This window comes from Lepisosteus oculatus, chromosome 1 (assembly GCF_040954835.1).
Source record: "Lepisosteus oculatus isolate fLepOcu1 chromosome 1, fLepOcu1.hap2, whole genome shotgun sequence".
Classification (NCBI taxonomy): domain Eukaryota; kingdom Metazoa; phylum Chordata; class Actinopteri; order Semionotiformes; family Lepisosteidae; genus Lepisosteus; species Lepisosteus oculatus.
Window position 1 is genome coordinate 10330974 of NC_090696.1, and position 27182 is coordinate 10358155.

The 27182-nt window shown below is 37.5% G+C and overlaps 1 protein-coding gene across 1 annotated transcript in view; it reads right to left on the minus strand.

Moving 5' to 3' along the window:
• The window catches only part of fgf2 (fibroblast growth factor 2), a 25540-nt gene extending 10177 nt beyond the window's left edge, over positions 1 to 15363 (minus strand). The window contains exons 1-2 of the mRNA XM_006629165.3: positions 14715 to 15363; positions 4409 to 4512 (exon numbers count right to left, since the gene is read on the minus strand). Coding sequence (XP_006629228.1) covers positions 4409 to 4512; positions 14715 to 14892 — 282 coding nt within the window. The 5' untranslated portion in view covers positions 14893 to 15363. The remainder of the gene's footprint in view (positions 1 to 4408; positions 4513 to 14714) is intronic.
• Positions 15364 to 27182: the final 11819 nt, after the last annotated feature.

Here is a 27182-nt window from a genome sequence, read left to right on the forward strand (position 1 = left end):
TCACTTCACTTTCCTTACAGACAATATAGTCTTAGTCTGTGATGTACATGCCAATTCAAGGCATTATAAACATGAACAGAGAACATTTCCTTCCATTTTTGAACAAGCAGCTAAATGGCATAACCAATTAACTAATTATGGGTATCTTATTTCAAACCAACAAGAGCACTTGGGAACAAATGTGTCTTCAGCCTTTTTTGGAACACATAAACTGGTCTGTGTAACTGCACCATTCTTTTTAATTTGGGGTAGGACACCAAACACCCCTTTATTGTCTTTGAGAAAAGATGGACTGTAATGTTAACACTCGTTTCACATGTGGTGTCAAAATACCTACAAGGATAGGTACATAGGTAAAGTGAATCTGTGAATTGTTCACAAAATAGGCTTTACGGGTGGGGAAGAAATGATTTTTCCAAACAGTCCCCCTTGCACTGCTGGCACCGCCGCACAAGGATCGATTCCTTTGAAATAAAATTATTTTTTTAGGCTCATCTTCAGTCCTGCACCACCAGTTGGATCCTTGTTATCATCACAGAACATCTGACCCTGGAGATCCAGCTGTGAGAGATTCGGGGGTGGGTGGGGTAACTGTTCTTCACTGTAGACCTTGCTCTTGCAAGAGGAGCTCGAACAACAAAACTCATCTATGGAGTGTATTTGATAGATAACTAAAAAATTCCAGCGATCTATTTACCCTTGCAATTAGCGTGAAAAACATTAACAAAGAACTTCACCGCTCACGGTACATGCTTCTCTTTATTCAACCAACATGCATTAATCAATAGCAAAATACAGCAAGTTATTTGTTTTTCACTTTTGAGTGCTTAAGTCATATTATTCTTCAGAGCTTTATGAAAAGAACATTAGAGGGAAGGGAACGTGAGAAATTGGCATTTGTCTTAGTTTTTATTTTTTTGCTTGTCATGCTGCTGCATTGTTTCCCCCAAAATGTAAAAATCAGGGGGAAATGAGAAGGATTTGTACTTTGGAAAATGAGACCCCTAAGCTAAGTTTTAGTGGCTGTCTGAACCGTTGGTTACAGATGATAAAATAAGGAACCCACAGAATCTACTCAATGTAATAAAATCACATGCATATCCCTCTCTGCTTTCCAGTAGGCTGCCCCTATGCAGTGATGTTGTGGACTATTGAGTAGGCTGGAAAAGGTCACTGTAACAGAGTTTGTTTTCCTCTGCACTTTGATCTAAGAGTGGGCATGTCCTTTCCTAAGGCAACACATTATCTAGGGCTTCTATCCACTTTTAGATTCAGATAACATAAATAAAAAAAGTACTCAAGGAACTGTAAAAACAACAAAACGAAGAACAGAACACTACATTTTCCTAAGGCACGAAACACTTTGGACATGAAAGAGAACAGGCTAATCAATCCATCACAGCTCATTTTCTTCCTGTGGCCATCTTAACAAAACATTGTGTAGCTATGACATGATCTGGCAAAGTATTCCAGCCACTGACTTTATATATAAAACACTGTCTCCGGGAAAAGAACTGATACAAGGAAAATGTTCTTTGTATCAGTTCTTGATCTGCCTTCGAATACCTTTTCGTCACTGGTGGCACCTAGAAGATGTGTCTATAAAACATCACCTCTAATGTAACCACAGGTTCTGAAAAAACCTGAGACTGAAAGGTTTACGATGCAGAGCAAGAACATTCGGTATCAATGGTAAAGTATACATCCTTTGTTGTAGAATGGTATAGTTGTTGTAGGCTTTGTTAATACCTTTGTTGTTTTGTTACTGTCCCCTGTTTTACAGTTTAAATGCAACCTTTTTGGTAGCCTTGGAAAATAATTAATCAGCTATAATAAATATACTTTTAGTTGGGTTGATGTGGCTCTACAACAGTATTTAAAAATAACTACCCTCAGTGAATATCCTTTATACTGTATTAAAATATTGTATATTTGGCTGCAACACATGGGATGTACAGTAGGTGAAAACATTACAAATCCAAGTCCGGTTCTCAGAACCCACAGCATTTGCTATTATAACCAACAGGTTGGATCTGACTTCAGTGGGAAAACACCAGCATTGTGGATCCTTAGTGTTCTCTGTTAAGGTGATCACTAGCTCCTATAGATTCTAAAGCTCCTGTTGTCTCATTTAACCTAAACACTGGCGTACAATTTTGCGAATTACAATTTAAATTACAATTTAAAAGGGAAAAATAATATTGCAAGAATAAAATATACTACACAAAAAGTGTTTTTCCTTAGTACATCTGTACCCTGCCCTTCAAAAGTCTGTGTGGGTAATCTTAGACACAATCAGGAGTTACAATATTTGTATGTTATGAGCATCAACAATTTGCTCACATTTACTCAATTTACTTGCTCATTAGTGTTTTCTAATATAACAAAAACATTGACTGTTTCGGTGAAAAAACATCACGCTTCCATTTAGAAGCATTTAACGCATACTGATTGTAATCTTCAAAAACACGATCACACAACACAAGGTAAACTATACATGAGATGTCAATACGAAGCATTGTAGCAGCTAGTCTATGACATTTACCACTCATCGATTTTCTTCAGAAGAGTTTGAGCTTTTTGCTTCGATTGCTTGCACTGTATTATCAGCGGTAACAACCTTGCCTACCCTTATTAGGGCTGAGACCTGTCACATCCACAGCCCTCCTTACATAAAACTTTAATTTGCTCACTGTTGTTAGGAGAAATTTCATTTTTTTTGTTTTTGTGTTTGGAACTTTTTGATTGCTTACAAGACAGTGTATTATATCAAAGTGTATTGTACAAAATACATAATATTTTCTGCAAAATAGTTTTGGGGCTTTGATCATGTTCTGTATTGAATAAAACTTTAGGCCCTATGAAAAACAGCTTTCTTTCTGTAATTTTATGGAAAATTATCATATTTGGGACTTGTGCAGAAGATCATTCATGATACAGGATTAATGTCTGAGCACCAAATTAATGTCAAGATCATTGGTTCACACCCATCAGCTGAACAGAGAAAATATCTTTTCTAGTTTTCAAATGGCAATTCATTTGGAATTTCGTCATACAAATATACATTTTCATGTACATTACTCAGCTGCTTAACACAATGAAATCACTGAACTCTGACATATGTTGTATGACTTGTATGAACAACGCCCCACAACTTGTATGAGTTGATCCCATGACAATAATTTTGTGTCAGAATTTTAAGCTGTGATAACTGCTTCTCTATATATTGGCTGTATACAGAAAAGTGTATGTGAGAAGGCCAGTTTATTAGTCTTATAAAAGGATTTTGTTTCTATGGTTGACTTTATATTCAGTAGAAGACAAAGGTATAATTTTAAAATTTATATTTAAAGTCTTTCTTTGACATCTAGAGTTCACGAACAGTGAATACCCCCTTTAGGAAAGAGATCCATACATTTTCTCTAAAATTGACTTGAACACAACATATTGTGGAACTTTTTAATTATCAAATGAAAACTATACAAATTCTACTAATACATGAAAATGAGTCAGTTCTCTAATTTTCAGAAATCTTTTTTAATTCTTCTACACATATGTTTGTGAAGCCAACCAAAAGTGGATGGATCAGTATTAAAAAACATTTCACTTTTGATTTAGACTTGTGATCTACAGAGAAAGCGATCATACTGTACATGTTTTCTTTTCCAAGTTTTACATTGGGGGACCAAAAAAGGTCATTTAGAGTAGACAATGGCTTTTTAAATGTAATTTTTAATTAACCTTTTTAAAAGATACAGATACAGATACAACTTGCATGTGTAAAGGCATTTGGAAAAGAGTTTTAAAAGTTATGTTTTAAACAGATACTGTGGTGTACTGTATGCAGTGTAAGTATAGCTCCCATGTATAGCTATATATTACCTTTTAAAAGCAATTCCCCCCAGCCTATCAATTTAAAAAGTAATCCCTTACACAACTTGTAACTGTTATGGATTATTTTTCCCCCAACACTATTTACAAGCAAAATGTATCAATAAATGTAATACATATGGGCAGCACGGTGGTACAGATGTTAGCTGGGGTCTTGGGTACAATTCAGTGGGTGCTATCTCATCTGTGTGGAGTTTATATGTTTTCCCCATGTCAACATGAGCGCTACAGTTTTGTCCCACAGTCCAGAAACATACTGGTAGGTTAATTGACTTCTGGGAAAATTGGAGCAGGTGTGAGTTTGTGTCTGTCCTATCCAGGGCATATCCCACCTTGTGTCTAATGCTTCCCAGGAAGGACTCCTGGCCACTGTAACCCTGAATTGGATAAGTGGTTATTGAAAGTAATGTGATAATGATATCATTTAATAGACATTTCAGTAACATTTGTAAGGATTTCCAAGATACATAGTCTATTCTAAAGTTGGTACATCCCTCTCAGAAAATGCTTAACTTACCGAACCAAAAAGCCTTCCATCCTCATTCATCGCAAGGTATCGATTTGCATAAATCCCTTTGATTATGACTTCACCAACTGCTGTTGCCTGGAGCTGCAGCTTGACTGAAAAACAAGAGATTTGTATCATGAAATAATGTGTCAAAGATTAACCTCAGAGGACCCAGAGATCCAGTAAAACGCCAAAGTATATGTATTATTTAAAGCTAAAAAAAATAAAAGTGGAGCAAAAATATTCTGAAAATAAACATAAATAAATAAACATAAATAAAAACCCCACCTTAATACTTTATATCAAGGGCTATGGAACGACCTACCCAGCTGTGTTATTAATGTTGATACCCTGACTTCATTCAAGAACCAGTTGGATGAAATCCTTACACTAACTTACTACTGAAAAACCAAACAGGCTATATTGGCCAAATGGCTTTCTCTCATTTGTAACCATTATCAGTAGTTTTGACTTACTTGGCCCTATTCTGCACTGTTTGCAAAGCCCTAACCAATCTCAAGCCACTTTTGCAGATAATTCACCACAATTAGGCACACATGTGGGAGAACACTGTTTGCCCACCACTTTTATTAAGAAAACATAGTACAAGGCAGAGGCTTGATTTTTGGAGGACAGTCCTCATTTACTGTACATCCAACTGTACCAATCTGGTGAACTATCAGCAAGCAATGGCGCTAACATTTCAGCTGATGCTGAAACCAGGTCAAAACTGCGCACAGATCACACAGCTGATTGTAGGAATGAATGCCAATAAAAGCATATAAAAAAAGAGTGAGATATCATGTATAGAAAAGGAAAAAAAACTTAAAATACTACAGGACCCATTTTGTCCTGTGAAGCTGTGAACAGCCTAGCGATCTCAGATTAAACCACCACCTGCCAACAATGGATTTATAAGCAAAATAATACTGAGAAATAACTTTGCAATGCCAAAACACTTGGGGGAGAAATCGACGTTATCAAAGTTCCAAAAGGATGAAGTCAGAAACCTTCTGTGAGGCTCAGTACAAATGAGAAACCAGAAAATGTCAGAGAACACATATAAATGTTTCACACGCCTTAGGGTTTTTGGGGTCATGTGAAAATTAAAAGAAATATTCACTTATTAGCTATAATATTCATCCATCCATCATCTAACCATTTTGCCCTGTACGGGGTCGCAGAACACTGGAGCCTATCCCAGCAAGCAAGGGGAGCAAGGACAGGGAACACCCTGGACAGCGTGCCAGCGCTTCTCTAGGGACACACATACTCACACCAGGGGCAGTTTTCACAGAAGCCAATTAATCTACTAATACGTCTTTGGAATCAGGGATGAAACCAAAGCACCCAGAGGAAACCCATGTAAACACAGGGAGAACATACAAACTACATGCAGATAGCACTGTAAAGCACCAATGTTAACCATTGCGCCATTCTGTCATAGGGATAATATTGAGTGTGGAATTCAAAACCCCCTTACAGCTTACTCTTAAAGCAAGAAGACCTGACTTTAGAAAAAAGCTCACATGTTTGCCTATACTGTAGCACTGCAGCTTTCCTCTATTATCCATGATACTGTACCACAATCTACTTATAGTGTGATTCCTCAGAGATGGTCTTGCTGCAGGAAGCTTAAGTAAGTATTAACACTAACAGAATGTGACTACAAGCAGATCGAAACAGAAGACTGAGCCAGTTTGCCTAAAGTGACAAATTTCTGCAGTATACAGTAGATATGGTTGATGAGCTGAGGTGCAGCCTGCCCATAAGCCACTATAAAACATACTAAAGATACTGCTGCTAAGTGCTCAAAAAAGACTATGAAGCATGCGACGCAGATTAGTGAATCATAACAATATAACAATAACATCAAGGTCATACTGTTAACTGACACTTTAAGCGGAGCATACAGTATCTACCAGAATGTAGTATGAGAGAGAACCTATAACTGTTGGAAAACGTACTTATCTCAGAAGACTGGCTGTGAGGTATTTCAATCAGCAGCTTTGAAAAACAAGCTGTTTCATAGGGTGAAATAATATTCTGTAGAGACAACTGTAAAATCCCAGATATACTAAGGAAGGAAATAATGAATAAGGTTCACTCATCTGAACTTGTAAGGATATTTGAGACAGGCTAGGGATTTCAATATTGGCCAGACATACCTTAACAGGACATAGAGGGCAAATAGTGAGATCTGTAAAAGGGACTGACCTATTCACTATTGATTACAAGGAATGTATTCTGTGGATTACTGCTCCAATTTCTACGACTATGAAAGACAAAATCACATTTGTTCAGATAGTGGTCCATATTTCACATTCCATGACAGATGACAGATGAATCCTGGTGACAGCTGTGGGTCACAATGCTGGGATCCAGGCAGTGGAAAGAAGAAGAATGTGATAGTGGATTCATAGAGCTGAATATCTGAAGAAAACTGGAGTTGAAACAAACAACATTGCATAAACTCTTCTGACTATTGGCTGCACTAAAAGAACTTCACCTCTCCAGGTTTTCCCCAGTGCAACAGAAAGACACGTTTCCAGTGGAAGAAAGTGCTAGAAGATCAAAAGCAAAAAGTCCACGTAGCTATCCTGAACCACCAAAACGTCACAAAGTGGGAGCTCGGACTTTAGTATTAGGATGTGACCTAATACTAATGTGTGGATGTCTGCCTTAGCCCAAGGTAAGCAGGACACGACCGACTGGCAGATCAAGCATGTTATATAAAGAAACCTCAAGGGACCTGGCCAAGCTACAACAAGGGGGTCGTTGTGAGAGTACACTTTTTAAAACAAACAATGGGTCATAGAGCAAAAGCTGCAGCGCTAAAACTTTTAGATATGAGGCCAAAACATGTAAACCTATCAAATGGAAGGATTCTGAGATGGAACCTTTGACATCTCAGAAAATGCAAAGGAACAATTAACAATTGATGGAGAAACTAAACCAGACCAGTTCAACAGAAAGACAACAAAATAAATCAATAAGCAGGTTTCAACAAGCGGTACAAAAGTGGGTAGAGATCAGCAATATTACACCCAAGAAACACCAAGATTGCTCAGCCCTGTGTCAATCCAGCAGCTGCTGACTAATCAAGACTCCTGTAAACCAGAACCTAGAAATAGAACCTTCAAGTGAAGCACATAACTACCACTAAACCCAGAGCTTGATGAAGTGTTAAGTTGTCATAACAACTGAAAGAATTTGTGTGCTAAAAGAACTACCAAACTAGACAGTTTAAGTTTTGCACTTTAACGCGTCAGCCAAATGTTACTTTTAATGTTAGTAACTAGAACTACACACTGTATATTGTTAGAAACTATATTGTTTGTGACTTTTTAGTAGTGTGCCACAGCTGTGGACAAAACTAATTAGATGTAACATCAGAAGAAAAGGAGCAGAGAGAAAATGAACAACAAAGAGAATGTGCAAGACAGCATACTGTGTAATCAGTTGTTTAATAAATAATTAGATGTTTTGTTTAATTATTAAGGGTTGGCAAGGAGGGAGGCAATGAAACACAAAGTATACAGCACTTTTGCCCCAGCTGACACAGGAACAAAAGAAAAGTTATGGAAACGAAAGCAAGTCAATAGCAGCCATATCACCCTGCAACTCACAATTGGCAACCCACTGAAGCTAAGCGGGTGTGAGCCTGGTCAGTACCTGGATGGGAGACCTCCCGGGAAAAACTAAGGTTGCTGCTGGAAAAGGTGTTAGTGGGGCCAGCAGGGGGCGCTCACCCTGTGGTCCACATGGGTCCTAATGCCCCAGTTTAGTGATGGGGACACTTTACTGTAAACAGGTGCGTCCTTTGGATGAGACGTAAAACCGAGGTCCTGACTCTCTGTGGTCATTAAAAATCCCAGGGCGTTTCTCAAAAAGAGTAGGGGTGTATGCCCATTGGTCCTTACCAATCATGGCCTCCTAATAATCCCCCTCTATGAATTGGCTTCATTACTCTGCTCTCCTCCCCACTGATAGCTGATGTGTGGTGAGCGTTCTGGTGCACTATGGCTGCCGTCGCATCATCCAGGTGGGGCTGCACATTGGTGGTGGTGGAGGGGAGACCCCATTACCTGTAAAGCGCTTTGAGTGGAGTGTTCAGAAAAGCACTATATAAGGGTAAGCAATTATTATTATTATTATTTGGCTTCACCGAACCTGTTGGTAGTTAGTAGCAAATTGAGCCAAGGATCTCCTCCAGACATGTCTTTAACGCAGTTAGCTTATTGCTTACTTCCACAACCTTTTGCATAAAGAGGTGCCTCCTGTTCTCGGTACCCTGGAAACCCTGCTTTCTTTCCCCTGTGACAGATACAGATACACAGGAGATGGTAGGCATCAAGCTACAACCTTCTTGATTGCAGCCTTACTCCCCCACAGTGCTTTGATTGGCTGTGCTGTTGAGGTGCATTTAACCACACATGAAACCTGACCCCTAAATTACACTTTCAAAAGCTGTTGCAGCGGTTTGCTAATACTCCCCTTTTAGTGGTAGCAGCTATGCTCTTTTATCTCTGATCTCTGCTCATTTATGCCAAATAGGGTCCATTGTCTATTTTTAAATTCTTTACTGTTCAATTCTATTGCTTTACAAGCCAAAGCGGCTCAATGGGTCATTGCTTACTTGTTGCTTAATAATGTGTTTAATAATGTGTGGACTACATGACTGGATGGGACACTAGTTCATACCAATTCATAGAGCTGCAATTGCTGAAGCGCTTGCTAAACTGTAATTGGGGAATTAAATCCACAGACATCTGGCAATGGGTTAAGGATCTAACCCATACACCACCCTCCCCCCTTTATTTTCCTCCCTGACTATTTCGAACGTTGTGTTTCTATGTAAACTTCTTGGGTATCTGTCCCATTTTCCCTGAAATGGCTTTTCACTGTTGTAATAAGAAAATCGCCATTGGAGTTCTGCCTCTTTTCTGAGCTTACTCTTTCTGGCTCTCATTTACATATCACTTCAGGATATTTTCCTTGGCAGCACTGAGCTTTCTTTCCGTCAACATGAGGAGGATATTATACGTGCAAGAGTAATTAGTACTTCAAGCTCAATGGCTTTTATTTCATTAAGTGTTGAAATAGGCCTCATTTACTGGCACCAATCTGCACATTGTTTAGAAAACATGGAACATGCAAACTTTTGTCTTTCAAAATTGTAAAACTTCAATGAATGATTTGTGACCTGCTCTTCCGAACAACGATTCAGTTCTCAATGTCACTTGTAATGATTAAAGTTAAATAAAATAGAGTTATTTACAATAATAGGTTTAGAACATTCCTGTTTAGGGGAAAAGGTGGTATATTCACACATTTTCTTAATAACGATTTTAAATTTAATTAAATTATGAAATTGTTTTGAAATTTTATGAAAAGTTGAATTAATTTGCTGTAGTTAAAACAGGCACATTATATTCAGTAACAGAATTTAATAAAATCAGGGAACTTTATAGGTAATAGAGTATAGAACAGTACACTGTTGCCAGTTCTTGCTTGGTCTACAAAATCAAAAAAATACATTTTAGTAAATGTTCATTAAAATCTTAGGCTATGATATAAATTAGCATTATACCTGCTAAGATGCATTAACATATCCTTTTAAGGGTGTTGTTTCGTAGGGACAAAACCCTGTCAAAGTACAATTGTGAGAAATATTCACCTGTTGACATAGGCAAGGGTACAAATTACTGTACTGAATATTCTGCAGTAGAGGACTGTGCTCCATCTGTATGTCACAGTTCTTTGATGTGGTCTTGGTCAACAAAAAATACTTTTTCTCCTCCAGTGACAAAATAAACAGGAGGTTTGATCCAGGACAAGTTCCGTTATGAGGTTAGTAACCCTGGGTTTCTTTTCATTCAGTGGCTTAAACACAAGGTTTTTCTTGGTATTTCTACCACATTTCAAATGACCAGATACTAAAAACTGAAAAATAATGGCTATCCTGTGGATCTACCATATTCTGCATTTACTGTATATTGGTATTTGTAATCATTTATTTTGACTTACTGGAATTAGACGAAGAAAGTTGTATTCACTTCAGAGGTTATGATTGTAAATCAATTGCCAGATCCTAATGCATTTAAGGGGGTTTGTAGCCCATTTTCAACAATAAATATGTTTATTGCATATTTTATTTCCATCAGCATCAGAATCAAAATTTTGGAAAAGGTAGGATGTGGCAAATAATAATTCAAACATTAGTTCTGTAGAAAAACACACAGGCATATAATATTGACAAAATAAAATTACAATTAAATAATGCTGGTAATTAAATTTCTGTTCCCAAATCTCTAACCTTTACCCTCAAGTTCAGGGTAGATTTTAACATTAAGAGCAACAATAATTCAATCTCCCAAAGAATGTGCATGAAAGGGACAATGCTATTGAAATCATTCAAGTCTATTCATCTGCAATCTCTTAACTTTTTCTACATTCTTTAAATGATAACATTTAAATTTCCTGTTAGGAGAACAGATGAACTCTACACTTACCACACGTTTCTTATTGCAGTTCTCCATGCTGAAGTGTCCTTTTTTTAGTTTTATAATGGCTTAGAAACAATGTGCATTAATTCTAATGACTTAGAAGCAATGTGCAATGTAATTAACAGCTAGGAGGTTTCCTTGGTTGCTTCTGTTCATTAATTAATTTGATTACTTTTTTGATTATATAGTTTAATAATTGCATTTGGTTGGTTCTGCTCTTGCTCAAACATTGACTGTTTCTAAAATGTAAACACAAACGTATTAATGAATGCATCAGTGTGTTTGTTGGTGAATGTGTCTGTATATTTACAGCTAGGCTCTTGAAATAAATCCCTCACTGTCTGTGGTCTCTGTGCCTGAAAAAATAAACAACCCCTATGTATCTCCACTTAATTTCTTAGCTTTCACCAGGGTGTAACAATGCCGAAGAATTAGAAATCATTCGCACCTGAAAAGAATCTAAATGTTTTTTTAAAACAACAAAATAATAAGATAATTTCTATTAATGTAACTGCTTTTGTTCGAATACATAGTATTTGACACTGATTTACAAGCCCATTGCTTTTCAATAGGCTGTCTTGCATGCTATTACATGAAACATCTGGCAATACTTTCCAAGTGCTATTTGTTCTCTGTTCAAAGTGAATTGCTTCCTCCATGCTTTGACTAACCACTACAGTGTCCAGTGCTATCATTTACAGCAGATTTTCCAAACCCTAATCCTGAGGGGAAACTGAGTCTTCTGGTTTTTGCTCTAGCTGAAGTCTTAATTACAGGCTAATTGAATTCAATTATCTGTTTGGGGCACATTGATAAATTTGCGTTCAGAGCTGAAGAGGATGTGATTTCCATTAGTATTAACATTATTACTCTTGCTGTTGTTTCCTCAGTAGATGCCTTTATCCAGGGTGACTTAATATACAATAATACAAAGCGTAAATGCAAAAAGGAATTATTCAAATGTAGCAGAAAAACATGTAAAAATCGAACTCACAAAATAACAGCAAGACAGCCATGTGTTAGATGTACAATGCCTTTAAAATGCAAATCAGAGTGAAAACAACATAAATCTGGCAGTAAATGATTTGTAGGGTAGGTATCATTGATTAGATTTAGGAAGGAAGTGCAGATTGCAGTATGAGCAGGTGTTTAATGTTCACGACAATGTGAGATACATCCAAGAGTAGTATTAGTTCTGTAAAAAAGCTCAAAGCTAATTATGGGAGAGTTTCTGGGAGATCATAATTTGACCATCTATCAACATCTTTGTAGACAGAAACAGGGTAAACAAGTTGATGGGAGGCTTCCGATGGACTTAGAGTATTACTGGACTGGAATTCTATGCTCAATATTTAATAGAATTCAAATAATCAGTGGTATTAGTAATATTACGATTTGCATTTGGGTGCAGATACATTTATAATATATTTAATCTTACACAGAATGTAAATAACAGGTAAGGCAAGTGGGTATCCTACATTTTTTATTGAGAAATTATCAAAGAAATACATCAAATTAACATCACTTTAAGGAAGCGTGCTAAATTAAATACTGGTTAGTACATTTCAAATCCAGTCTGGGATATTTCAGGTACAGTATTTTCTTAGGAAAAATGCCAAATTGGTATTTGGAATTGCTCACTAGCTCACTATAGCATATACAGTACAGATCAATAGCAGCAAACTTGCTTAAACTGCTAAACTGGCTTAAACTTCCTTAAGCCCTTCCCTCTCTCTTCGATTGAAAAAATTACATCCATATGCCACACAATTTAGAATTAAATTCCATCTATCCATCTATGTCATATGTTTTTAAAACAACACAAACACAAGTAAGCAATTTAAGGCTTATGGAAACATAATAACAAATTTCACAAATGATACAACAGTCATTTTTAATGCTAATTAAATGATGCATCACCAACATAATCCTCGGCAGCATGATGTAAGTCGTTCGGTATTTAGTGATTGCATCCATATTAGAAATTACCTAAATGCCTAAAATGTCTTTACATTTACTTACTGCCTACAGTGTGTTGAGTATAGATTCATGAAAAAGTGATCAAATACTGAGGATAGATACATTTTTGCTAAGAATTACTGTATATATTAAATAGTATATTTATTTTAAATGAGCAGAAATGTTATTCAAACTACATTTGACATAATAGGACATTAACTGAATGTTTTCTCAAAATATGGACATTAAGTGTTTCCTGTAATAAAGCATGGATTACATGCAGTGTTACTTCAGTGTACACATGATGATCCTCAATTTAATAGTATTGATCGCAAACTGAGCTACAAAGCAAGGAGTAAAAATAAACGTAAAATTTTAAAAGTTTAATTTTAAAGCTATTATATAAAATGAATAACTGAGTAAATTATTTCATTTGGCTGTTCTTTATGTGTATATATTTTTAATAGGTTATATGTGATTTAAACTGGCTAATAAAACTTTGAAAACAACTGTAAAAAAACCAATGCAGATTATTCCCTCATGGTGTAACAATTTCACTTTCAAATTGTTCTACGGTCCAAAATGCTAGGCAAAACAAATACAGCTCACTTTAAAAAAGACATCCAATTCTGAAACCAATCTGATTTTTTTCTAAGAAACTAATAGTCATCTTTACTAACTGATCACAAAACATCATACAATAAATTGAAAAGAAAGAATACACTGAAGAAGATAAGTAGACATTCCCAAAAAAATACGAGAAATGTATAAATTAATTTTAACTATTTTACTGTCATTAACATGTTATTGTTCTTTGCAAACTGTTTCATCATACCAGTTAAATGCTTTTCCTAGTAAAACTGGAGAGACTAACTTTCCCCTCATTATCAATGTTACTAATATTACATAATCCTACCAATTACATATAAGAAATAAAAAATGTTCAGGAACATTCACCTTTGTGAATGGTTTGGCTTACACGCATATCATCAGTGTCATAATTTACAGATTTTCAATTAAAGATACATTTGAAACTAACGTGGGCATATGTGGGCATACTGAAGGTGTTCTGCATTATAAGGTTATAGTAGAATCAAGGGAAAATACTTAGTAATGTGCTCAAATTTAATTTAAAAATGTTCCACAGATCCATGTATTGATTCTAAAAGTTTCTACATATATCAAATACACTACTACTAGTACCAGTGATTTAAAAGATTGCGTAGCACTGAAAAAATGTAAGCAAGCCTAGAAGAATCTGCAACAGCTGCCTTAATTTTACCCTGTCATTAACATTTAAGAAAAACGAACAAACATTAGTGTTGTTCATTATTATTTATTTTAATGCCAGTCCCAATTGCAATTTAAATAGTACTGGTAAGGCCTCCTATCTGCTTAAACTCCACAAGCAAAAACAGAAAGGATTTTTCTCTAACAGTATTTAATTGGTATAAAACGTCACTATATAAGGCATTAAATGTAATCATATTCCCCCAAAACTACTCTTTTAGAAACATAATCGCAGGTCCACTTAATGACGGAATATGACGTTTTTCAGTCACGCAGCACTGATTACTTTGCCTAGAAGGACACATGAGATTCAAACTAGAAAGTCAAAGTGCAATTCATACTATGATATTATTTGAAACGTTTAAAAAAATAATGACAATTACAATATTTCCCATTAAGAAGACACAATTTTTATCTTTGTGAGGCTTTCAGAAGAGTAAAACTTTATTTCCATATTGCAGCTCTGCTGTACCTAAATATATAAAGAGGCTTTGTTGTTTTTTTCCCTGCTTACTGGCCAGAATGAAAGTATGGAAATGTAATTTTCCACAACTTACTGTGAGGATCATTTTTTTCCCGGATCCCATCTATTCTTCCATCCGAGTTGATCCTCAAGAAATAGCCCCCATTTTTACAGTACAGCCTTTTGGGCTCCTTGAAGTTTCCAGGAGGGAACGTGCCGCTGCTACCATCTTCAGGTGCAGGGGGAAGAGTGGTGATCTCTCCTGTGGCCATCGCGGCTCCCCTTGTCTGCCCTGGACAACGGCCCTCCACACGCGTAGAACACAAAGTAGTGCCCCTTGATTTAATCCCCGGTGCTGGGGAACGGCTCTGGTTTCTTCTCCCCAAAGAACGTCTCACCCACACCCGCAGAGCTGATGTTCAAGAAACTGCCGCTGATACAGTCTGCATTCTTTTATACTGAAGAAACTGTGTTGCCAAGCCAGCTGAAAAGATGCCTGTGTAAAGCTCAGAGCACTGTGGGCCCACCTCTTTGGTTACTGATGGTCTTCTTATGAAAGAGAAAAAAGCTCCGGACTGATAGTGGTTTGACTCTCATATTCCTGCTCTGCAGCTTACAGAGGCTCCCCTGTCTTTTCCAGTCATTTGCACTGAAATGTTTACTGCTGTGCAGCTGGTAGAGGGAGAGCTCTGGATCTGTCTAATATTACCCTCTGCGCCTCAATGCGCCTGCGTTCCCCCCCCTCCACCACTCTCAATCAGTCACTCGGCTTATCCCAACACGGTCTAGGGCAGGGAGCAGAGGGGGTGGGCTTTCACACAGATCTGCATCACATGACCCCATGGCAACCCTATTCCTAAAAAGTAGCTGAGAGGACTGTTCAGCATGACAGACTTGAGCTAGTGCTTCCAAGGCCTAGAACTTTCATTTGCAAACTAACGCTCGTGGGGATTATTTTTCAGAGAACAGCAGTGCTAAGTATCAAAGTTATTAAGTTTGAAATCCAGGTAACATTGGAGGCCTTTCCTCCCCAATTCCCTTATTGTTTGTTACCTCTTCTCCTGACAGTGGAGCAACATAAATCCCCTGATGCTGGTCTGTTAGTTGCACGTCTGGTCAAGCAGCACTCAACCTTGTGGTTATGCACTGCTCCGATCATGCTGTACCGTTGGGAATTCTCAGATTGTTATTTTTCAAAACCAACATTAAAATGGGTTAGTCTTTTGTCGTGTCCTACAAGGAGGTTTTGGCTTGCAGAGCACCGATCTGTTCTGCATGCTAAAAAGATTTTAAAAAGGAGTGGGAATTTATCAAAGTGGAAATAAATGAAATGCCAATGAACCACACAGTACAGAAATGTCAAACCCCTGAGACCCATCAGTGGCAATCTGATACCTGAGATATGCAGGACCTCTGGGTCCTTTCAGTTTTTATGCTACTAGAAACTCCATACCAATGCAGAAATTTTAACATCGTCATAGCAACTGCTTCAACGTTCTTGGAATCCTAACAACTGCGAAGAGATCTTAGCATCCCCTTTTAAAAGAAATATTCAGATTTACTGACCTTGGCATAAAAATAAACACAACTCTGACAAACAGGACGTGCGTACAGGCAAAACATTTAAATGTTTTCTAAATTTTTTTAGTCCACAAAAAGTATAAATTCATGAACAATTGACTTAGTAGGGACATTTCCTACTAAGATGTCCGGTATCAGTCCTATCCTTTTTCTCAGGGCAGGTGTGGAAAAACATGTATTTGTCTTACGAAGGTGGCTTTGGTTTTGTAAGATTCATGAGATTAATTGAATTCTATTTACCAATTACCATAGCAGCATTTAAGCATTTGATGTTTCTTCTATACAAAGAATAATACCAAAGAATAATTTCTTCCCACTCGACAATGCTGGTGCCCAGTTGTCAAAGGAATAATATAGAAGAAGAGAAGGTACTGTTTCTTTAAACTTTGTTAATGATGCTATTTCTAGCATACATGCCAGGCATGAATTTTCCAAAGTATACAGGAAATAAAAGATAAATAAAAACTCACTGGTAACTGTTTTTGTATAGCCTACCTTTTTTTTTGTGGATACCACACCTAATGTTCAAAAATAAAAAGAGGCATCAATATCTACAAAACAAGTTCATTATACCTATATACCCTATATATAATTACTAGGCATTTAACCTTTCTATAAGATCATTAAAAAGCTTGTTGAAATATAATGCTGCAGCATAGATTACAAGTCCATATTTTCAACAGATACTGAAATATTAAAAATGCACAGAGAATCAAAAGAGAAACTTTTGAGAATGTGTTGTTATAAATTCAAACTCTTTATAATATTCTGCCCTACCCCTCCTACCCAAACCCCCAAGGTAAAATCTCATGGATACATGGGGCAGCTGAATAGCATCTTGCCAAACAGTGCTAACATTTCGGTGATACAGCACTTAGCAACACACTTCTCTGACGTGAAGCTCCACCTCCCTGAAAACTACACCTCATATTTTGTAATATTACTTTGAGCACAGTAAAGTCAATCCTTAAGAAAAAGAAGGAATCCAGACACTGCCTGGATCAGGCTGGTCCTCCAAACTGAGCAGCTGTGGAAAGAGACAATGGTTAGGGTGGTTATTGTAAGACAGCTTTGATCTTTTGGTCTAAATGCAAATCCAATGTCATCATTCAGTTAGCATCATCCCTACTGTTAAGCATGGTGGAGGTAGCATATTGTTATAGTTCAGCTTCACTGGGGGCTACCTTTACTTCTGAGTCCTCTTTGTCAAAGATTTGATGGGAACATAGATGGAACATGGTATTGGCAAAACGTGAGAAAAATCTGCTTTAAAACAAAATTGGGACTAAAATTCACCATTCAGCAGGATAATAACCAGATGACTGCAGGACAGCACAAGGCCAAAACTACAGTGGAGAGGTTTAAGAATCAGAAAGTGAATGTTGTCAGTGGCACTGTCAAAGTCCTGACTTGAATCCCACTGAGATCCTGTGGAAAGACCTGATACGTGTGATCCTTAAACAACCTGAGAGCCAATCTGCCAAGAAAAATCAGCAAAAACTGAACCAAGCCTGTGCGCAAAGATATCTAAGGACCTGGCTGTAATTGCTATAAAAAAGTGTGTCTACCAAATATTGAGTTCACAGGTATGAATACTTATGCTACCATGGAAGAGCCAGAGCCTGTCTTGCCAAGCAACACATGCTAGGCAGGGTACACCCTAGATGGGATGTCAGTCCATTGCAGGGCAGACACAAACACAGACCCACTCACACTGACACTTAGTTCAACTTTCCTAGAAGCCAATTAACCTACCAGTATATTTTTGGAATGTGGGAGGAAACCAGAATCCCAAGATACAACCCATACAAACACAGGGAGAACGTATGGGTTGCAGGTACATGCAGGTACAGTTGTGGAATTAAACCCGGTGCCCCGGCACTGTAAGGCAGTAATCAACCACTGTGCCACTGTGCTGCCCTGCAATCAATGTATTTCAACTTAAACTTTTTCATTTTTGCTGACATTTACTGTAAGCTGTCTTATTCTGCACTTCATAGTCTTCAGCTTGATCCTTCAGGTATTTAATGAAATTTTATGTTAAAAAATTAGTCTGCATCCCTTTCTATGGGAAACCTTTTGAACTTTTGCAAGACACTGTACTTGCATAACATCAGACGTTGCCATGCCCTGTGCAATTTCTGGCCATATCTCTGCTGAGCACATGTGGGCTATCCTTGACTGACCCTAGTAAACACGTTTCCCCTGCACTGTCTCTTATAGAGGCTGTGTCAGGAATGGAATTCCACAGACCACAACTGCTAAATCTTGTGCACAAAATTTGTAATTGTGTTACACAGCAGCATAATAAAAGTTTCACCTCCTTTTCATATTTTGCCTTTTTTAAATTAGCAAGCGCTCTTTTCAGAAAATCTCATTTTACTCACAGAATATTTGCATATAAACATTCAGTCAGACAGATATATTGTACACACTGTATTCGAGTCATATGGGGTCCCATTCAAATTATTTTAAAATTCTGCACAGAAAGACAACAACATTCATAAACCATTCACAGAGACAAAACAACAATGCTTTAGTTTTTAGGTGAATTTTGTCAGTTTGTCCCATGAAACAGTTGCCCCTTTTGATAGGATATGTATTTTCTTCCCAGTTGGAAAAGTGCAGACAAAGTCACTTGGTAATAATTAATTTCCATTTGTAGGTAAAGGTAGCTCTCCAATGACATTTTCATAAAGTGCTAATAACAAAATTACAAAATGCTCTGATAACAATTTTATGTAAGAACACATGGCTGTTTAATTTGGAATTCTACTGAAACTACACTTGCATTAACAATAATGTTATTTGGTAATCTGCCATAAAATGTTGGTTTAAGTTATGAAATGGCTCATAGGCTCAAAGGGTGGAGCAGTGGCTCTGTGGCTAAGGATCTGTCCCTGTGGCTGGAAGGTTGCTGGTTCAAATCCCACAGCTGGCAGTGGAATCCTACTCTGTTGGACTCCAGAGCAAGGCCCTTAACCCCAACTTCTAGGGTTGCTGTACAATGGCAGACCCTGTGCTCTGACCCCAGGCTCTCTCCCTGTCTGTGTGTGTCATGGAGAGCAAGCTAGGGTATGTGGGAAGATAATTCCTAATGTAAGAAATTGTAAAAGGTTAATAAAGTGATATTTTTATAATGCCTGTACTTAAGAAGACTGAAACAGACCCTCTACAAACACCATGCTGTTCTAACACCATTGATAAAGGTATTGCCTTGAATATAATTTGTGGCTACAAGTTCTACAAGTATTTCTCTTTAATGAAAAAGGAAAACAGCCTGAGAAAGATGTTGAGAGAATTGAAAAAGTCTATTCTGCTTAACAAATCGCAAAACCATCAAATTAGTTTTAGAAAATCCAATTTGCCGTTTCGTACATAAACAGCCTTTTCTAGATTAGATGGACAATCACATATTGAGTGAGTTTCTTTGAGCCTCACTGTTGAAATCTTGACTGATCAAAGACTTCCTCCAGCTGGGCAGAACACAGTAGCATCTGTCTTCAACATGACCTTAACATGGGCAGTTCCTTCACTTAATTTGTGTTGCAGTTTATTGAATATCGCGGTTTACAATGAACCTTTATTCCACATGTATTTCACACCATGACTGAAAAACAGATTAAATCCATTACTCAAGAAAGATTTTGAGTGCAGTATAAGTTTATTTTGATGCATTTAGCACTTGTGTGTGATACAATTATATTAAAAAGGAAAAAAAAACATTTAATGATTTGATTGTATTGTATTTGTTTATTATGCTTCTGAAGAATTATTTAAAATATTCAGACTGGTTTTCAAAGCATTTTGTTCAAGGGCAATCTTCAATACAATTTCTGCCATCCCAAATTATACGTTGCTAAAATGTCAAAGGATTTAATTTAATTTAGTTCAATTTAATTTCATTTCATTTACATTTTCTTCTACAAACTTACATTGCCTCCTAGTAAAATTGCTCCTTTATTTATTGTATTAAAATATTATATTATTATCTAATTATTTTCAGATTGTCATGAGTGTGACATGATTGAATTTACACCTTAAATGTAGATTTAAAAATATGCATGTACTGTATACTATATGACATCAAGGAAAACAGTATAGCAATGTATCAGTATGTTACCATCAAAAAACAACAAAACAATAACAGATAGTTGTTCATTTTCGTTATTTAATTAAAATGAATACATATTTGTTTTGTTTTGTTGAAATTACACTTTGCTGCAATCTACTAATTGAGTCATTTTGCCAAAAATCACAATTTTTCTCTTTATCTGCGAAGGGTAAACATACACATCCACAGCCACACCATTAACATCCATCCATTCTCTAATCCATTCCCTTTATCCAATTCAGGGAAGTTGGGGGAACTGGAGCCTATCCCAGCATGCAACTGGCACCAGGCAAGGTACACTCTGGATGGGACACCAGTGGTAAATGGGTTAAGGACTGAAATGCTAGCGAATTGTGATCAGGCCATTTCTTGTACTATTTGGTTTCGATTGGTACTTGCTATTATATGAATACCCTAAACCTTCATGTTTGTCACTTACTGAAAGTGTGCTTGTTTCCTCCATTATAATTAGAAGATTAAACTTGGTTGATGTGACATATTTTAATATTAGAAATATCCACAGTTATAATGATTTTCTATTTCTGTTTATGTTGAGTAGGTTTTAAATGAAATGTCATTAAAGGTCCCGTCTTTTTCTGAATATTTCCTTCAGCACAGCAGCACAGAGGTACGCTCTGAGGTAGAGAAATGATTTCATTAAGAAACATATTGACTGTGCCCCAGTCATTAAGTCAACAATTTGTCTCATTTGCCCTGAAAATCAATTAATGTAAGCAATTCTTGGGTTACTTTGAGAACTACTTGCCAATATAAAATTGACGTTGGCAGACCTCTCTTTGAGTTATTTAATATTACAAGCTCAAAATAATAAAAAACTATGCATTCTTTCATTTTTGGTCGAGAGACAATTTTTAAAATCAAACTGTGAGTCAGTGTTCACTGCCCTTGGCCTTCCAACTTATTTGGAATTTTAGCTTCTGGTAATCATATTTTACAACTTTTAATAATAATAATAATAATAATAATAATAATAATACATAATAATTGCTAAAACATATAGTGCTTTTCTGGACACTCCACTCTAAGCACTTTACAGGTAACCAATGTGCAGCCCCACCTGGATGACAGCAACCATAGTGTGCCAGTACGCTCACCACACACCAGTGAGGAGGAGAACAGAGTAATGAAGCCAATTCATAGATTGGGATTATTAGGAGGCCATGATTGGTAAAAGGCCAATGAGAAATTTGGCAAGGACACTAACCCCTACTCTTTTCAAGTAATATCCTGGATTTTTAATGACCACAGAGAGTCAGGACCACATTTTGGAAGGAAGGAAGGAAGCAGCATGTGACAGAACATGCTGCATAAGTCTCTCACTGTTCTCTCCACAGTGTGTTTATGTTTTGTGAGATTGCTGACTGTATTTATGTATGCAATTTGCAGTGGGCACCTTACAGACACACATAGATAGCTGGTGATCTCCCAGAGAGACACTAATCAAAATATTCCGTTTGTCTTCAATGCACAAGAACTCAAAGTATACAATATACAATTTTATTAACACAACGACTAAAGGTGCAAAAGAAATCGAGAAGAGTAAGAATGAATGAATGTGAATCAATCTGCCTTGATACCAAAAGCAGATCACTTATTTGTGTCTTTTCAATCCCTGAGCAAATCATCAAAATACACTGACTAGAACACTTGTTAAATCAAGACTGGGCAAAAAGGCAGATGACATTTTAGGTAGACAAATGCAGGATTTTGTGAGCAGGTTGTAAAAACATCAATAATAATTATAAATGGGAGCTAGAAGTGGCTCCTAACAAAAAAGACTTAAGTGTTTATGTTGAGAAATCATTTATACAGTATCTCTAAACAATGTGGACAGGTAATTAACATAGAATTTAAATCAAGGGAAGTCACGTTAATGACTCACTGTGCTGGGGCCCTGCTTTGTATCTGCTGCTCACCGGGACAGGCTCTGGCTCCCCTGTGCTCCTGCACTGGATGAAGCAGTTACAAAATGGATGGATGGATGTCATGTTAAAATTGTATAATGCCGTAGTAAAACCTCATTTATAGTGTATAATTACAGTTGCCACATCACAGAAAAGATTTTGTTGCTCTGGAACCAGTCCAAAGAGCAACCACATACATTCCGTGGCTAAGGGGAATGTCCTACACTAACAGGAAAAGTAGCACAACCTTTTTAGCCTTAAAAAGAGAAGACTAATTGGAAACCTGATATACTGAAACTATTCAAAATCTTCAAAGGCACCGATCAAGCTCAGATGAGTGGATTTCTTCAGAATGAACAGTGAAACATGAAAACAGAGGGAAACTAAGTGGAAGTACAGTTACTGAAGAGGCTGTGGTAGCATGGAACAACTTGCCCAGCCATGTTGTTGAAGACAATACCATGGGGAGAAACTCAAAATTCACTCTCCCTGGTTGTAGCTGCTACTGCTGAAAGAAGATCACTTTATTAGCCCTATACAATTTCATGCATTAGGAATTTGTCTCTTCACATACAGTACCCCAGCTTTCTCTCCATGAGACACACAGCCAGGGGGAGAGAAGCCTGGGGTCAGAGCGCAGGGTCAGCCATTTATACAGCACCCCTGGAGCAGCTGGGGTTAAAGGCCTTGCTCAGGGGCCCGACAAAGTAGGATTCTTCTGCCAGGTGCAGGATTTGAACCAGCAACCTTCCAGGCACAGGCACAGAGCCTTAGCCGAGATGCCACCGCTCCACCTGAAAGTACATAGATATTCAGTCTTTGTTGACAAAGTCCTACAGGACAAATATAGGTGATCAGGCAGAATCACAAGCTAGTTGCAAAGTTGTTGTGGAGAATGTCTTGGACAAAATTCTGTTTACATACCGATTCACTCAGCATGGTATTTGTTGAACTAGAGAGAGATTATTTCCATTGTTGTGCAGTACCTTCTAAGTCCAGTAATCATAGTTGGCGATTGGTGTTGACATCATCAGGTGTAGTGTTCTATCCCACCCACTGATTGGTCATACTTGGATGATTGACAGGTGATTTCTAGCTAGGGTCCTGTGCCTCATGTGCCTCATGGGTCTGCCCCTTTGTGGTTGCTGACAAAGAGGCACTGAACGTTGGGCATTCCGTCACTGGAGCAGGTCCCAATTTATGAAAATCTGGTTTGTGTTAGAGACCCTGCACACATTCTTCTTATCGGAGAGTATGATCTTAACCACATTCCTCAACGCAGGGGGGGTAACCTGCCCCAGGGTTAATATCAATTCAAAGCAAAAGAAAGAATGTTAAAAATGTTAAAAAACAACGACATCCTAAGCATAATAATAAGTCTTGCCACTACAAGTTTATTTTTTCTGGTAAAGTTTGTTTCTGTTTGATCAGGGCCAATGATGAAGAATATGGACAAAGCATTAGGAGAGTTTTTATTATACTAATCATTGGGAAGCACCTTATATTATGTTGCTGGGTGACATCTTTTGAGGTTGTTGAGGATCAAGTGCTTTGCCTTTCAAAACAATGGACATGGACAGTACAGATACAAAGTCGAAAAGTATATTGATACAATTCTTTAACAGTTATTTGCTGGTTAACAGAGTAAAAATGCCAGAACAAATACTTGAAACAACATTTAAACAGTACAATGGCCTACACCTGGCAGAGATCTAAATGCGACTGAATGTATATGAAACAAACTTTTATGAATGGCAAATGGCTAATGAGTCCCATACTGTATGTCTAATAACCAAGGACCATATACATGTAGCAGGGAGGGAAATCTTCAGTAGTATGAGGTCTTCATTCAGAATCGCCTTCTCAATGTCGTAAGGCAGTCCTTGCTAGCATGATAGATCACACTCATTATTAATCCATAATTGAACTTTTTGGAGTGGAGCAATTGACAACACATAACAGTAACCGAAACTGAGTGTCATAGTGACTCAGAAGACTTGCATTACCATTTAGGACTAGAATTTGGGTCTCAAGTGGTATATATATATAAGCATATATACATACATATATAAGCATATATATATGCTTCCAAAAAGGTATTGTCACAAATGGGTGGTTACAAAACTGGTAAAAATCAGGAACTGACAGAGTGGTTTAGTCAAACAGTGAAATAATTATTCATCACAGCCAACTTGTAAGTGATTTCTATACCCAAGCGGCTGGTATAATTAGAGGCACGTGAATTCTTTATTCTCTGGCACAGCTATATGGAGTAATAATCCAGGCACACTTGGCTAAAACAAAAATGTATTTCCATAAACTACACAAGACACAAAACATACAACACACTAAATTATATTTTATTGTTGCAAATGGGGCTGGACAGATATTCTAAAACAATGACACAACACACAACAAAACATGTTACTTTATACTGTGTATAGTATTTACAGACAAGGTGTTTCTCAGGCCTAACATTCTGGTCACCCAGAAAACCCCAGGCTGCTACTAAGCACTAACCTCTTTATATGCCTACAGAGGCCACACAAGAGATGAGCTCCCTCCTAACTAAATACAAAGCAACCTCCAGTTAAATCTCTCTTTCTGTACCCTGGTTGCCACAAAATAAATGGGAGCTTATATCCCTATCCATTAAATGCACCCTAACAGGAAAGACATTTCTAACTGAGGTACCCGGAATCCCAAGTTCCCTAAAAACACAGAATAGCATGCTCTCTTTAACAAGGTTCAAATACTTACAGTAGCTCTAGGCAGGTCCAGTCAAGAAGTAGGGACTCTTGCTTCAAGTCCCAACTCCTCTGGACTCACTCTTCCCTACTCTCCTTGTTTCTTCCTTCTTCCTCCTGTTTCTTTCTCTCCTGTACTCTTAAGGTGAACTTATACTGTGTCTTTCTGCCCTGCTCCTTTGAAATCATTAATCCACAACTTGCCTAGGCATACTAATGCAGGGGTCATACTACACAACTTTTCCTAGGATTTTCAGTCGTAGCCTTCATTTACATAATGGCAAAAATAATCACAGCCAGTTGTAGAGAGTCGCAGTGCGCTCCCGTTACCGTCAGTTGTGTAGTGTGACCCCCCAGCGACTCAGTCATAGCGCTCTTAACAGCCCCTATGACTCTCCGCGACTCGCTACGATCAAGTCAAACTGGTTTGATTTTCTCGTAGCAAGTTGCAAGTCGTAGGGGTGGGCAGTGAGCCAAATGTGTACTTGTGAGATAATGTACCTATTATATTACACGTTATAGCGCAATACTAATTGGTTTACAATATTTGTTTTAAAGGTGTTTTACATTTTTAACTGTTTTATTGAGGCGGCCTCGCAGTACTTTCGCGGTGCAATACGAGATTTGGAACCGTGATGAAAGGTCGTGAGGGAATCATGTACTGTAGTCACCCCCTGCGATTCTTAGTCGTATAATTTGACACCCTCTAGGACAGAAAAGGCAGCAAGATTCAGCAACTGCAGTCGTTAAATTTGACATGCTCTCCAAATAGACGTCATGTCGAGTCGTGTAGTGTGACGCCGGCTTAAGATAAACTTTATTATTGTTTCTGCTCACAGGACCACCCCCAGACCTCAGCAAACATGCTCTCTGCTTTGAATTTAGAAGTGTTTACTCTTCCCAGTGTCACAGACTTTATCTAAAATCTAAGAGACATTTCCTAGTCACCCAAAGCTGTAACAGTATTGATAACAGTTTCTAAAAACAAAGTTGTGCATTTGTTGTCGAATTGTGCTGTGCATATATAGAGAAAAAATGGCACACATAGTTTTGCATTATATCTAAGAACAAGAATGTGATAACTATGATTAAAAGAATAATTTATGTATGCCAGATTATTTCTATTGAAGAAATTATCATCATATCAGCGAACTAAATAAGTATATTTTGCCTCCATTCAGTGCTATTTTGTTAGCAATGTTGCAGGAAGATGGTGGTGACAAGGCTGTCGAAACGAGTTTGGAAATATTTTCACACAGCAGCACTGTCTGGTCCTGAGCTCTAATTCACCTCAGGAAGCTGGCTTTCACGTTCCAGAGTGGGCCAAACTCTGGCAACGACTGCGAAAGTGCCAATTTACTTTTCATCTGACGCAAGAACCAGACAAAGACACTTCTTCACAACGCAGGGGAGGCTCGGTGGCGGCAGCCAAGTCCAGCTAGCACACTGGGCGATAAATGAGCTCTTGAAAACACCTTTATTCATCAACTTTGCGCAACGTTGAACACTTAAAATGTTACTACTCATTGGTAAAAACAACATGCATTCCCATTTTATATGAAGCGAGATAAAAAGCACCAGGGAAAGGAAAACAGCAAGGTCACCAAGCAGGTCATTATGTAACATGAATGCTGAGAGTTCAGTATCACTGGACTGTGAAGACAATTAGTAGGAATCTTCCATGACACAGAATTACAATGGGAAACCACAAGACCTGCAGAGAATTCCAAAGTATTTAGGAATTTATTTGAAAAGGTTCTGGAGAAAGTTTATTTGGGCTTGATTACTCAAACACCAAATGTGCTTTAAAATACAGTTTATTTCAATTTCTTTCTTGCACAAAGGTCCCTTTATGTTTTCACCCTTAATAATTTATGAGACACCACTGATCTTAAGAATGACCTTTTTCGGCTTCCTTAACTTGATTTACAGTACTAATTCAAAAGCTCAAAGGAAATTGGATTCATTCCCATTCTTTTATCATCGTAACCTCAGTGCCATCCTGAAATCCCCACATTTTATGTAAAATATGCAAGCTTAACCACAATAGTCGCAAACTCCACACTTCAGTTTCAATGCCAAAAATATTTCTGATATTGCTCAGTTCAAAAACTTTGTCTCCCTCTTGTGGAACAACTTTCAGATGATAGAATCACAGTTTGTTTTTTTTACTGTCACATTTAATAATAATAATA